The 15,917-nt window shown below is 41.1% G+C and overlaps 1 protein-coding gene across 4 annotated transcripts in view; it reads right to left on the minus strand.

Moving 5' to 3' along the window:
* The window catches only part of ARFGEF3 (ARFGEF family member 3), a 206,982-nt gene that overhangs the window by 67,540 nt on the left and 123,525 nt on the right, over positions 1-15,917 (minus strand). For all 4 annotated transcript variants that reach the window (XM_007190935.2, XM_007190936.2, XM_007190934.2 and 1 more), the window contains one exon: positions 14,619-15,529. In XM_007190935.2, coding sequence (XP_007190997.2) covers positions 14,619-15,529 — 911 coding nt within the window. The remainder of the gene's footprint in view (positions 1-14,618; positions 15,530-15,917) is intronic.

A 15,917-nucleotide genomic window follows, 5' to 3' on the forward strand; every position in this document is an offset into this window, starting at 1 on the left:
CCTGTCTGTTGTTCCTTGACCTCACCAAGCCTGGACGTGCCTCAGGGCCTTTGCATTTTTGCCTCTCCCCAGAATGGTCTCCCAAGATCTCTGGATGACTAGCTGCCTCGATTCTTTTCTTAAAATTAATTGATTAATTAATTTATTTTATTTTTGGCTGTGTTGGGTCTTTGTTGCTGTGCGCGGGCTTTCTCTAGTAGTGGCGAGATGGGGATACTCTTCGTTGCGGTGCGCAGGCTTCAGTAGTTGTGGCACGCAGGCTCAGTAGGTGTGGCTTGTGGGCTCCAGAGCACAGGCTCAGTACTTGTGGCGCTGCTCCACGGCATGTGGGATCTTCCCAGACCAGGGCTCGAACCCAGGTCCCCTGCATTGGCAGGCGGAGTCCTAACCACTGCACCACCAGGGAAGCCCTGCCTCGATTCTTTTAGGGTTCTGCTCAGGTGTCAGCTTTTCACAGACATTCCCCTTTAATTCCATCTAAAATAGCATCCCTTGTACCTACAACCATCCTCTGCAATATTCCTCCTCACCATGCATTTTTCTTCATTGCCTTAATGGCATTTATTAATATATATATATTTGTTTACTGTCTGCCATTATTACTATTATGTAAGACCTACAAGAGAGTTGAACTTTGTTATTTGTTCACTAGAGAACCTCAGTGCCTAGAACAGTGCCTGGTACATAGTAGATCCTTTAAAATTACTTGCTGAATGAATGAATAAGAATAAATGAAAAAGTTTGCTATGGCAACTAGATGCAATACACATTTAAGATGCTTAGTGCAGTAACTCATAAGTACAAACTTTTCTAAAAGTAATAATGTTCCTCAAAAAGCTGAACATGGAATTACCATATAACCCAGCAATTTTGCACTCTTAGGAGTGTACCCAGAAGAACTGAAAACCGGAATTTGAACAGATACTTGTATGCCAGTGTTCACTGCAGCAACTAAAACAACAGTGTAATAAAAAACAAAAACAAAAAACCTTTGAATTGGGCAGTTTAAATGGGTGCATTGCATGGTATGTGAATTATATCTCCATAAAAGCTGTTAATAACCAGAGGGCAGACAGCAGAAGCAAGAAAAACTACAATCCTGCAGCCTGTGGAACAAAAACCACATTCACAGAAAGATAGACAAGATGAAAAGGCAGAGGGCTATGTATCAGATGAAGGAACAAAATAAAACCCCCAAAAAACAATTAAATGAAGTGGAGATAGGCAACCTTCCAGAAAAAGATTTCAGAATAATGATAGTGAAGATGATCCAGGACCTCGGAATAAGAATGGAGGCAAAGATTAAGAAGATGCAAGAAATGATTAACAAAGACCTAGAAGAATTAAAGAACAAACAAACAGAGATGAACAATACAATAACTGAAATGAAAACTACACTAGAAGGAATCAATACCAGAATAACTGAGGCAGAAGAACGGATAAGTGACCTGGAAGACAGAATGGTGGAATTCACTGCTGTGGAACACATTAAAGAAAAAAGAATAAAAGAAATGAAGACAGCCTAAGAGACCTCTGGGACAACATTAAACGCAACAACATTCGCATTATAGGGGTCCCAGAAGGAGAAGAGAGGGAGAAAGGACCAGAGAAAATATTTGAAGAGATTATAGTTGAAAACTTCCTTAACATGGGAAAGGAAATAGCCACCCAAGTCCAGGAAGCGCAGAGAGTCCCATACAGAATAAACCCAAGGAGAAACATGCTGAGACACATAGTAATCAAAGTGGCAAAAATTAAAGACAAAGAAAAATTATTGAAAGCAGCAAGGGGAAAATGACAAATAACATACAAGGGAACTCCCATAAGGTTAACAGCTGATTTCTCAGCAGAAACTCTACAAGCCAGAAGGGAGTGGCATGATATACTTAAAGTGATGAAAGGGAAGAACCTACAACCAAGATTACTCTACCTGGCAAGGATCTCATTTAGATTTGATGGAGAAATCCAAAGCTTTACAGACAAGCAAAAGCTAAGAGAATTCAGCACCACCAAACCAGCTCTACAACAAATGCTAAAGGAACTTCTCTAAATGGGAAACACAAGAGAAGAAAAGGACCTACAAAAACAAACCCAAAACAATTAAGAAAATGGTCATAGGAACATATATATCGATAATTACCTTAAACGTGAATGGATTAAATGTCCCAACCAAAAGACACAGGCTCGCTGAATGGATACAAAAACAAGACCCATATATATGCTGTCTACAGGAGACCCACTTTAGACCTAGGGACACATACAGACTGAAAGTGAGGGGATGGAAAAAGAGATTCCATGCAAATGGAAATCAAAAGAAAGCTGGAGTAGCTATACTCATATCAGATAAAATAGACTTTAAAATAAAGAATGCTCCAAGAGACAAGGAAGGACACTACATAATGATCAAGGGATCACTCCAAGAAGAAGATATAACAATTATAAATATATATGCACCCAACATAGGAGCACCTCAATACATAAGGCAACTGCTAACAGCTATAAAAGAGGAAATCGACAGTAACACAGTAATAGTGGGGGACTTTGACACCTCACTTACACCAATGGACAGATCATCCAAAATGAAAATAAATAAGGAAACAGAAGCTTTAAATGACACAATAGACGAAATAGATTTAATTGATATTTATAGGACATTCCATCCAAGAACAGCAGATTACACTTTCTTCTCAAGTGCGCACGGAACATTCTCCAGGATAGATCACCTCTTGGGTCACAAATCAAGCCTCAGTAAATTTAAGAAAATTGAAATCATATCAAGCATGTTTTCTGACCACAACGCTATGAGATTACAAATGAATTACAGGGAAAAAAATGTAAAAAACACAAACACATGGAGGCTAAACAATACGTTACTAAATAACCAAGAGATCACTGAAGAAATCAAAGAGGAAATCAAAAAAACCTAGAGACAAATGACAATGAAAACACGATGATACAAAACCTATCGGATGCAGCAAAAGCAGTTCTAAGAGGGAAGTTTATAGCTATACAAGCCTACCTAAAGAAACAAGAAAAATCTCAAGTAAACAATCTAACCTTACACCTAAAGAAACTAGAGAAAGAAGAACAAACAAAACCCAAAGTTAGCAGAAGGAAAGAAATCATAAAGATCAGAGCGGAAATAAATGAAATAGAAACAAAGAAAACAATAGCAAAGATCAATAAAACTAAAAGCTGGTTCTTTGAGAAGATAAACAAAATTGATAAGTCATTAGCCACACTCATCAAGAAAAAGAGGGAGAGGACTCAAATCAATAAAATCAGAAACGAAAAAGGAGAAGTTACAACAGACACGGCAGAAATACAAAGCATCCTAAGAGACTACTACAAGCAACTATATGCCAATAAAATGGAAAACCAGGAAGAAATGGACAAATTCTTAGAAAAGTATAACCTTCCAAGACTGAACCAGGAAGAAACAGAAAATAAGAGCAGACCAATCACAAGTATGAAATTGAAACTGTGATTAAAAATAGTCCAACAAACAGAAGTGCAGGACCAGATGGCTTCACAGGTGAATTCTATCAAACATTTAGAGAAGAGCTAACACCCATCCTTCTCAAACTCTTCCAAAAAATTACAGAGGAAGGAACACCCCCAAACTCATTCTATGAGGCCACCATCACCCTGATACCAAAAGCAGACAAAGATACTACAAAAAAAGAAAATTACAGACCAATATCACTGATGGATATAGAGGCAAAAAATCCTCAACAAAATACTAGCAGACAGAATCCAACAACACATTAAAAGGATCATACACCACAATCAAGTGGGATTTATCCCAGGGATGCAAGGATTCTTCAATATACGCAAATCAATCAATGTGATACACCATATTAACAAATTGAAGAATAAAAACCATATGATCATCTCAATTGATGCAGAAAAAGCTTTTGACAAAATTCAACACCCATTTATGATAAAAACTCTCCAGAAAGTGGGCATAGAGGGAACCTACCTTAACATAATAAAGGCCATATATGACAAACCCACAGCAAACATCCTTCTCAATGGTGAAAAACTGAAAGCATTTCCTCTAAGATCAGGAATGAGACAAGGATGTCCACTCTCACCACTATTATTCAACATAGTTCTGGAAGTCCTAGCCACGGCAATCAGAGAAGAAAAAGAAATAAAAGGAATCCAAATTGGAAAAGAAGAAGTAGAACTGTCACTGTTTGCAGATGACATGATACTTTACATAGAGAATCCTAAAACTGCCACCAGAAAACTACTAGAGCTAATTAATGAATTTGGTAAAGTTGCAGGATACAAAATTAATGCACAGAAATCTCTTGCATTCCTATACACTAATGATGAAAAATCTGAAAGAGAAATTATGGAAACACTCCCATGTACCACTGCAACAAAAAGAATAAAATATCTAGGAATAAACCTACCTAGGGAGACAAAAGACCTGTATGCAGAAAACTATAAGACACTGATGAAAGAAATTAAAGATGATACCAACAGATGGAGAGATATACCATGTTCTTGGATTGGAAGAATCAATATTGTGAAAATGAATATACTACCCAAAGCAATCTACAGATTCAATGCAATCCCTATCAAAGTACCAATGGCATTTTTACGGAACTAGAACAAAAAATCTTAAAATTTGTATGGAGACACAAAAGACCCCAAATAGCCAAAGCAATCTTGAGGGAAAAAAACGGAACTGGAGGAATCAGACTCCCTGACTTCAGACTATACTACAAAGCTACAGTAATCAAGACAATATGGTACTGGCACAAAAACAGAAACATAGATCAATGGAACAGGATAGAAAGCCCAGAGATAAACCCACACACCTATGGTCAAGTAATCTATGACAAAGGAGGCAAAGATATACAATGGAGAAAAGAGAGTCTCTTCAATAAGTGGTGCTGGGAAAACTGGACAGCTACATGTAAAAGAATGAAATAAGAATACTCCCTAACACCATACACAAAAATAAACTCAAAATGGATTAGAGACCTAAATGTAAGACCGGACACTATAAAACTCTTAGAGGAAAACATAGGAAAAACACTCTTTGACATAAATCACAGCAAGATCTTTTTTGATCCACCTCCTAGAGTAATGGAAATAAAAACAAAAATAAACAAATGGGACCTAGTGAAACTTCAAAGCTCTTGCACAGCAAAGGAAACCATAAAGAAGACGAAAAGACAACCCTCAGAATGGGAGAAAATATTTGCAAATGAATCAACGGACAAAGGATTAATCTCCAAAATATATAAACAGCTCACTGAGCTCAATATTAAAGAAACAAACAACCCAATCCAAAAATGGGCAGAAGACCTAAATAGACATTTCTCCAAAGAAGACATAGAGACGGCCACGAAGCACATGAAAAGATGCTCAACGTCACTAATTATTAGAGAAATGCAAATCAAAACTACAATGAGGTATCACCTCACACCAGTTAGAATGGGCATCATCAGAACATCTACAAACAACAAATGCTGGAGAGGGTGTGGAGAAAAGGGAACCCTCTTGCACTGTTGGTGGGAATGTAAATTGATACAGCCACTATGGAGAACAGTATGGAGATTCCTGAAAAAACTAAAAATAGAATTACCATATGACCCAGCAATCCCACTACTGGGCATATACCCAGAGAAAACCGTAATTCAAAAAGACACATGCACCCCAACGTTCATTGCAGCACTATTTACAATAGCCAGGTCATGGAAGCAACCTAAATGCCCATCGACAGACGAATGGATAAAGAAGTTGTGGTACATAGATACAATGGAATATTACTCAGCCATAAAAAGGAACGAAATTGAGTCATTTGTTGAGACGTGGATGGATCTAGAGACTGTCATACAGAGTGAAGTAAGTCAGAAAGAGAAAAACAAATATCGTATATTAACGCATGTATGTGGAACCTAGAAAAATGGTACAGATGAACCAGGTTGCAGGGCAGAAGTTGAGACACAGATGTAGAGAACAGACATATGGACACCAAGGGGGGAAAACTGCGGTGGGGTGGGGATGGTGGTGTGCTGAATTGGGCGATTGGGATTGACATGTATACAGTGATGTGTATAAAATTGATGACTGATTAAATAAATAAATAAAATAAATAAATAAATAAATAAATAAAAGCTGTTAATGAGGAAACAGTTTCAAAATATACATAAAAAAATAGTTATTGGTTTCCCCCCAGCTATTGTTTTGAAACATTCTTTTATATTTTATAGTATGGTTTTCACTTTGAAAGGCTCTTGTGTTTTTCATAAATTAACTAAAAACAAAAAACAGTGATACCTCATACTCTAAAGATGGCCTCATTCAGCCAGAGAGAGTTGATGCCTAGTTCAAACTTTCACAGACAGTTTGGGGTGACAAAAATTACCCAAGCCTGCTTCTCCTCATCTGGTCCTATGTCCGCCCCAGTGCTACACTTGTTCCTACAAACACTCTGAGGCTGGATGTAGGGATGTTGGTGAAACAGCCCATCCTGAATATGTGCATGCAAACGACACGCACCTATATACTCTTCAGAGCATGTCTAAAATTATCCTTTAATCAAAAATGTGCCTCTTACATGAAGTGCAAAAATTCTCAAAAATTATCGGTCAAATAAGTAGGAAATACAAATGTCTAACTGGAATGGTTACTTATATATCTGTGAACTTCTTAATGAATATGCTGGTAAGAAGATAAGAATCAGAAGCAGCTTTCAAAGCTGAGAAAACGTTAAGACCTCTGCTCTATTTGAGAACAGTGTAAACATTTTTTGGTGGGAGTAAGAATGTCTATTATCCCAACGAAACCACCAAGGCAGGCAAAGATTAGGCATTCCCTTTGCCTTCTGTATAGAGTTTGGTGAGAACTTTGCAGCTGCCTTACGAGATTCTTTTACTGAGAGTACTTTGGAATCATGGGCTGAGGGGCATTTATAAAAGGAAGGTCGAGTTGAGAGTGGGTTTTTTAATGAAATCCTTGGTCAGGACACGGGCAGTGTGTCTTGACCCTGATGGTCCATAGGAATACTCCACTCTCTTAAGGTCCTGGTGGGTTGGTTCCAGTTCTCTGGAGTAGATGAAGCACAAGAGCAGTCTCCTTCCACAGTACACAGAAAGCAGCACGCAGTGTTGCTGGGTAATTAACGACCCTGGATCACAGGTGAAAGGAATATTTGAGTCTATGAACCAGGGGGGAAAAAAAAAAGAATCTGCAAGTGGCTTTGATCTTAGACATCAGTAATAATTTCTTTTAAAATTTGAAATCAACTATTTACCTTGGAATATGTTTTGGAACCTGAGCACATGCTCAGATACTGAAAGTGAAAAAAGCTAATGTATCTGCTGACATGAAGACCCAAATCATTAGCAGAGGTGTGACAAAGCCCTGGAAGTCACCGTTGGTGGCTATGCCGAGTTCTGAAATAATTTGTTAGATGTGTTAGGGGCAATCTGTTGGTGCTGGCGTATATCTCTATGCAGATTAATTTCTTACAAAGAACTGGCAAATTTGACAATAAAACAAAAGAAGGTATAATCTATTAATTTAAGGAAGATAATTTTCTTGATTTACCAGATATAGTTCACTGGTGATATTAATAATGCAAATAACACGATAGGTGCAATTTATTAAATGCTTTCTATTTTCCAGGACCAATCTCTTCTCATACATTATTTCATTTCATATATATCAATATATATATATATTAATTTGATATATTATATATCAGATGCCCCACTTTATTTTACCAGTGAGGAAAGTAACTTGAAAATGTTAAGTAGGGCTTCCCTGGTGGCGCAGTGGTTGAGAATCTGCCTGCCAATGCAGGGGACACGGGTTCGAGCCCTGGTCTGGGAAGATCCCACATGCCACGGAGCAACTAGGCCTGTGAGCCACAACTACTGAGCCTGCGCGTCTGGAGCCTGTGCTCCGCAACAAGAGAAGCCGCGATAGTGAGAGGCCTGCGCGCTGCGATGAAGAGTGGCCCCCGCTTGCCACAACTAGAGAAAGCCCTCGCACAGAAACGAAGACCCAGCACAGCCAAAAATAAATATAAAAATAAATTAATTAATTAAAAAAAAAAAAAAAAAAGAAAATTTTAAGTAATTTGCCCGAAGTTATACAGCTAGAAATTGGCAAAGGTCTTTTGGGCCCAAACTCCAGGCTTTTTGCACTCTGCCACACTGTACTTGCTTCTAATGTTGGGAAAAGATCCCAATCTATCATGTTCCTAACAGATCCTCTATTTTCATTCATCCTTCTGATTGGTCTCATTGAAGTGTTATTGAATTTGGGGTGACAAATTATAGTAACTATGACCTTTAACATATTCTGGCTATTTGGTTTTTTTTCTACTTATCTGTAACTAAAGTTCATTCTCTGTCTATGATTAAGATGTCCTTTACTGTCAGCAACAGGAGGATGGATCACTTGCTTGACTGGTTACCAGTGCAAGACTGGATACAAGATTAGCATAAAATGACCTTGAAAAGTACCTTCCATGTCTAAGATAATTTGATGTTTCTTTTTAAAGTAAACATTAAATACTTGATGTAAAACATTTAACAGTACTGAAGAGTATAAACAATATAAACAATAGACCTGCTTCTCCCAAGCCCTAATGAAGCCCCTCCCAAAAAGACTCACTTCCTTCTGTGTATTATGTGGAAATACAATCACAAACGAGATCATATGACATACATTATACTGCAACTAGGTGTTTTCTAAACAATATACCTTAGACATCTCTTGATATTGGCACTTATAGATCTGCCTCATTCTTTTTTAATAACTGTGCATATACCACTGTATGACTGTATTGTGATTTATTTAATTAATGTTTTATTGGTAGACACTGATATTTTTTCAATTATGAAAAAGGATGAAATGATGAAATAACACTTCCGTAAGAATATCTGTGGGATATGTTCCTAAAAGCAGAATAAATACATATATTAAGTTTGATAGATGTAGCCAAAATATCTTCCAAAGACAAGACGGGCCAGAGTCCCAGAACATCACAGAGCACTGGACGGCCTACCTGAGACTCAATGTAGGGGGAAGTTAATGAATCTTTTTTTCTTAAGTAATCATTTGAGTTTCCTACTCTATGCAAACAAACCTAATCCTAACTGGTAGAGGCGAGGTTTTCTACCTGTATTTTACCTTCTGTTTTCCACAAAGGTACTGAGATAAATCTGCATTATCACCTTTTGGGGTGTTTAAATCATAGGGCCAAAACCTGAAGCTGGCAACAACATACTTGCCTTCTGGTTCTATATTCACAAAGTCAGAGCTTCTTCCAGAGGCTATGGTCCATTTCCGGAAGGTGATGGGAGGAGGAAGCAATGAGGAAGAGAAGGGAGATGCCCTGGCTGGGCAGGGGATGGAGGTCTGCGGCTCCCTGCTACTTGGCAGCACCTGGAGGGTTGGCAGGACCCCAGGGGAGGACACAGGATGTGCATGGGGGCCCCCAGCCTTGCCAGAACATTCCAGGCCCCACCCTGGCAGGGAGGTAGAAAAATCACGGGACCTCCCAGAAAGGCTGTGAAGTGGGACAACGGGGGCACACTGGTGATGTGAGAGGTGAGGGGCCTCCCTATCCAGATCCCACATAAGCTCCCGCTTCTAGTTTTACCCTGGCATGGGGACCTGAGGGCTAGCAAAGACCAAATGTCTGACCAGTTAGGCAGGCTGGAGGTCTGGAGGCAGATTTGTTTTAATTTAAATAAATAGATATTTCTTGCACAATTGAGATTCATACTAGCTCTACTACCTTTTACGAAATTTGGTACTTCATAAATATCAGGTTGCTTGCAATAAGCCTCACACTTGGTCACAGTCAGTCTCGAGGTCCTCACCAAACACCACCAGTCTAAGGAACAGCAATCCCAAAGCCACATGCCCGTGCCCCTCTGTCAATGGCTGTGGGAGGTTGGATCTTGCTTTCTGGTCCCCAAGGAGCACCTTACACAGATGCCACTTTGCTCTATGCAGAATCAGATGCATTGCGGCAGCTATCACAGCTCACATCAAATACCATCTCTATAAAACCCATGTCTGTCTGAAGGTTTTCAAACTTCCCCACCAGAAGAAACTTTAATTGCTTTCGAAGAAAAAGCTCCCCTGAATCATGTGGAATTCAGGTGGCTCATTTCAACTGTATGTTAGCTGTTGGGAGGACAGGAGCCCCTGAGAAATACCAAGTGAGGCTGACCTTAGCCAGGAGGGCAGACCCTGCTAACAAGTCAGGGACAAATGCTCGATGGGAGTTTTGGGGAAAATGAAGTTTGAAGCTTTTGACACAGAAGTTAATAATGAGTAAAATATCTGGGTTATGACTCCGGGAGACTCTTTCTCTTCTCCCCTTCTCCTGTTTTGGCTTTCATAACTTTCTCTTGGGTGAACAAAGGAAATCTGCCATCCCCTTGTCTCACAGGTACAGATGTTTCTCTTTCACTCATCTTTCATCTTGGAGGTGACATTTGCAAGGGAGGGAGAGCTCTGCCTCAGGCCAGACGTGGACCCAGGATCCAGTCGCTTCGGCTGACCCACAGCGACAGTCAGTGTGAGCCACTAAACCACTAAACCATAGTGGTAACTGAAGAGAATCAGCTCATTGGCAGCAGGACCACAGAGTGACGGGTCTGTAATTCAGATACAGAGACCAACTCCTAACTGGTAAAAGCGCTGTGGAGGTCACCAGAATCAAAAAGACAAATGACTAACAATTTGGTTAGAGACAATCACTAAAAACTGCATTTGGAAACAACCAAAAGATTTTGAAGTCTCTTTTCAATGTATTGATTTCTACATGTAAAAATTAGTGTCACAGCATGTTGGGTCTGACGGGACATTTTACAGACCTCTAAAAGTTGAGCAGTTTGCAACATTGATGCGGTCACGTTCTGGTCACATAAAACATTCACGAAAGTGCTGTTGTGCACGTGCTACAAATAAGTATTGATTTGAAAGACACAAAAACACAAATGTGAGGCTTTGCTTCAAATTTTGTAAAAAGACTTTGCTAGGATTATGTTTCCTAATTCTCACAGGAAATGAGGCAGGCCCTTCGGAAGTCATTCTTTACCACTGGGACAACTCATTTAATCTGGAATTACTAGGGGATTTTGTTTGTAAACATGAATTTATCTGAGAGCGGAAGCTTACATACTTAAATGCTGAAACTTCTGCAGCCGAGTTATTTTGTATGGATAATTTTAACTTTAAATAGAAGGGCCTAAATATAATTTTACCATTTCTTGATGACTCAAGGCCATCATTACTGCACCCAGGGGCAGTGCTGTGATCTGATACACAGCTGTTTTGGGGGGTCACTGATGGGTGCCAGACTCTCTGCCTTGGCACCAGGAACATCAAGCTGGTCAGAGCAGGCTGCCAAGCTCCTCCCCGCAAGAATGCTGCCAGCTGGGAAGAGGCACAGGATCAGAGGCCCTACCAAACTCCTTCCAACTCAGGCTTTACCCTTGATTCTTTCAGCATATGAACTATTCATAGCTCTAGGAACCAAAAAGCAAGTTCATCAATCTACAGTCAATAAATATTTATTGAGGATATAAATCATGCATATCTTGCACCCTTAGGACATAGCACAGTGAAGTTTCTCTATAAATGTTGACTGAAGAAGCACTTGCATGTGTGTGTGTGTGTGTGTGTGTGTGTGTGTGTGTGAGAGAGAGAGAGAGAGAGAGAGAGGGAGGGAGGGAAAGAGAGAAACAAAAAAGACATACACAAAACACATACACTGGGAATGTTCAATAAAAGATTATAAAATCTAATGATGGTGGTATAAAAGATATTAGGGAGAAATATAATTTTTAAGAAGAGTATTTATACATTTTTCTAGTTTTTCAATGAAACATGAGTTTTTGGTGTGTGTGTATATTCCCTCACACAAATCAAATATCCAAACTCTATTTTTTGTATCTAATTCCAAAAAGAAAAAATATTGAGAAAAAATGTTGGGCAGCCTTAAAAATTGGTATTTTCATGCCTTAAAAAGAATCAGAGTGCAGTTAGGAAAGTTGAGAAATTATATGCATCTCTTCTAACCACTAGGTAGGTCAGAGAGTTACTGAGCAGTCCAGGATTAGAAGTGCTGTATCTCTGCTGGTGCTTGCTGCTACAGTATTGGATCATTCTCATATTAAAAAATGTTCTTCCTTAAATATACCTGGATCAAAGTGTTTTTTTTTGTCCTTTTGACAAAGAACAATCTGATCAGCTTCTTAAAGATACCTAAGCTCCCTTTTAACAACACAGCAGTCCCTTCTACCAAGTTCCAGGAACTGGGCTAGAATTTTTTTTTGTATTTGTGTGTGATGTGTTATTTGTTAGAAGATCAAAAATGGGGTAGACAAATGTAGGAAGTATCACGACAAACACATGTTCAAAGCTCAGTGGTGGGGGGCTTCCCTGGTGGCGCAGTGGTTGAGAATCCGCCTGCCAATGCAGGGGACACGGGTTCGAGCCCTGGTCTGGGAAGATCTCACATGCCGCGTAGCAACTAAGCCCGTGTGCCACAACTACTGAGCTTGAGCGTCTGGAGCCTGTGCTCCACAACAAGAGAGGCTGCGATAGTGAGAGGCCCGCGCACCGCAATGAAGAGTGGGCCCCGCTTGCCGCAACTAGAGAAAGCCCTCGCACAGAAACGAAGACCCAACACAGCCAAAAAATAAATAAATAAGTGAAATTATTAAAAAAAAAAAACTCAGTGGTGGAAGAGCAAGCGGTGATCTTGGCTTTTGACGGTTCTATGTTGGTCCTCAGGGTCAGTCCTTTCTAGTCCTGAGCACAGGCCCAGGGAGGTCCATGCACCTCAATATCCTGTGGTCAAGAGACCCTTGAATTTCAGGGGAAGGCACAGTTGATCACCCTGGGGTCAGGCAATCAATTATTCCTGCCATAAAGTTTTTGCACCCATTAATTGCTTTCTTTCTGTAGCACTGTGAGATAATAGAAAATATATACATTGGTCTCTGCCCCCAGTTCCTGGCACAGAGCTCCTAAAACCCTTGTGGTTTCCTAAGTGATAAGAACACTGGGAGCATCTCTTGTTCTAATATGTGTCTTTGATCTCATCCATGACCCAGGACTCCTAAAACTCTTGTAAATTCCTAAGCAATAAGAACACGAAGAGCATCTTTTGTTTTAAAGTTTTGAGGTGACTCTGGGTGGGCTCCTGGATGACTCCTCGATGGGAGTAAAGAATTTTTGGTTCCACCCCCATCACCCCATCGTCGAGAAAGGGGCGAGGTGCTGAAAATGGAGTTAATAACTGATCATGCCTGCATGAGGAAGCCTGCATAAAATCCCCCAACAGTAGGGGGTTCAGGAAGATTCCAGGTTGCTGGACACATCCACGCCGGGAGGGTGACACACCCCAACTCCATGGGGACAGAAGCTCTTGCGCTCAGGACCCTCCCAGACCTCACCCTACATATCTCTTCATCTGGCCGTTCATCTGTATCCCTTATCATATCCTTCTGTAAACTGGTAAACAAAAGTGAGTGTTTCCCTGAGTTCTGTGAGCTATTCTAGCACATTAAGCAAACCTAAGGAGGGGGTCATGGGAACCTCTGATTTATAGCCAGTCTGTCAGAAGCACAGGTAACTTGTGTTACCTGGGCTTGTAGCTGGTGTCTGTAGTGGGGGTAGCAGGTAGGTAGCGTCAGAACTGAGTTAAATTGTAGGACACCCAGCTGGTGTCAGAGGCTTGCTTGTTGTTTTGGGGGAAAACTTCCACACATTTGATGACCAGAAGCATCAGAAGTACAGTGTTCTGTGCGACCCATAAAAGAGGGAAGAAACACAACAGGAAAGAACTGGGGTTTTCCCTACATAGAAAGGAAAAAGCTGGGTTCTCCCTTTATGAGTACCTTTCAAGAAAACAATCTTTAAATTAATTATTCCCTGTGTGAAATGCTGCTACCCTGTATTCTTTATCTCCTTCCCCCACCAAAATCGTAGGTGATGATTTTCTGCCCTTCAATAAAACTAGTATAACTCTTTGGTATACTTTGGCCAAGATGCCCACAGCACTCCTGTTTAAATTACGGTCTGGGTCACAATGTTGACATTTGACAGACAGGAAGGGTCTGAGATTGGAGAATGTGATGTTGCCATAGTACACTGGAGTATCACACACACACCGTTTGAAGTTCAAGGACAGCCTGCATCTGCTCCAAGACCTCATTTGAAATAATTTACATGTCAATAAACCAAAAGTGCAGTGCTCTATGATTTGTAGACATCAAGGCGTAGAAGCGTAGGAAGAATTCAGTGTTTTGAGAATCACAGATTGTCATTTTGTTTCAGTCAGCGGCAGCTTTCTAGAATGCAGTTACCTCTTACCCTTTACTCTGCACCATACAACTTTATCAACCTCACAGTGTATTCCAGCCATCAACTGCTGTGCACTTCAAACAAACCACCACCAGTAAGTTACGTTCCTTTGCTCTCTTTAAATATAAGAAACCCAAAGACTCATTAAGATGCCCTGAGCACTTCAAACTTCACGCATGCTGGTAACGGCCTCTTAAGCAAGATGTTCTGAATATTCTTTTTGACTGTGTAGCAAAAAATGATTTACACACCTGAGCAGAAGGTGGAGGCAAAGTTCTGGAGGGCCGCGTCCACCTCTTCCACGCTGGGCAGGGCCAGGAGGCGCGGCAGGAGGCTCTCCAGGGACTGCACGAACAGCCGGGCGCTGTGCTGATCGGCTTCCTGGTTCTTCAGTAGCTTGAGAGACAGAGCCGCAGCCCGCAGGGACCTGTGGCCCAGGCAGTCCCGGGGGGTCTGCTCCTCGTCAACTAGAGAACAGTTGTCGGACCCGATGTCCGACACGTCAGACCTCCCCGAGTCCTTTTCTGCTGCCATTGAGTACTGATCACAGGAATCAAATTCTGTCCGAGAGAGGTCTTGGTCGTCTACGCTGAAATTGCTCTCACTGTACCTGGATCCGTAGGACCTCATCCTGCAGTCAACGGACAGGAAGTTAGTTATATCAGGGTAGGCAACCATGTGGCTCCTTTGAACCACATCTGGCTGGTCCGCGGCTTCTGGTTCTGACACTTTACTCAGAGTCTCCTCGCCCTCCTGGACGGCTGGCGACTTGAGGCCATTCTTGTGGTTTTCGGGGTGGTCCTCGGGTGTGGTCTGACCCAACTCTCCCTCCAAAGTGGTTTGACCCGTGTCCGTGGTAACGCTGATGCTGATGTCAGGGCTCCGCTCGTTCCCCGACTCCCAGGGCGTGTGTTCCGAGGACAGGACTCGCCGCTGCCAGCGGAAGTCAGCCTCGTTGATCTCCATGGAGTCTCGGCTCGACTCGGCCCCGTCCTTCAGCTCCTCCAGGCGCAGAAGCAGCAGCTGGACCTGACTTTCGCTCAAGCCCTTGCCCTGGCTGAGCTCTTCTAAGGCCCCAAGCAAGGTGCAGACGCAGGACACGGCAGCATAGCAGGCTTCGATGCCCCCCTTGATGCACGCCTCGGTCATGCCATCCATGATGCTGAAAGCGTTCAAAGGAGAAGACGGCATCAATACACGAAACAGAGAAAAATGCTCCAAAATGAGTAAGAATTGTTAGACTGGTGAACAGTCTAGTATTCAAAACAGATACTGTAATTTACATGAAATCTGGGCAAAAAAATAAAATGAACAATAAGTGAAACAAACATGCTAAGGCTGGAAAGTGGCCCACCTTGAATCACACTCTCAGTTGGCTGGTTTATTTGAGTACAAATAAAGATTGTGGATGGGAATTCATAATCTTCACAAGGATAGGCACAGAATCATCTCACTTTTGTATTATGTTCAGTTTTCCAAAGAGAAGACATTTATAATGGCTATAGGATAATATGGACCTTCCTCTATAAAAGAACTGTATTTCTGAAGAG

Source organism: Balaenoptera acutorostrata, chromosome 14 (genome assembly GCF_949987535.1).
Source record: "Balaenoptera acutorostrata chromosome 14, mBalAcu1.1, whole genome shotgun sequence".
NCBI lineage: Eukaryota > Metazoa > Chordata > Mammalia > Artiodactyla > Balaenopteridae > Balaenoptera > Balaenoptera acutorostrata.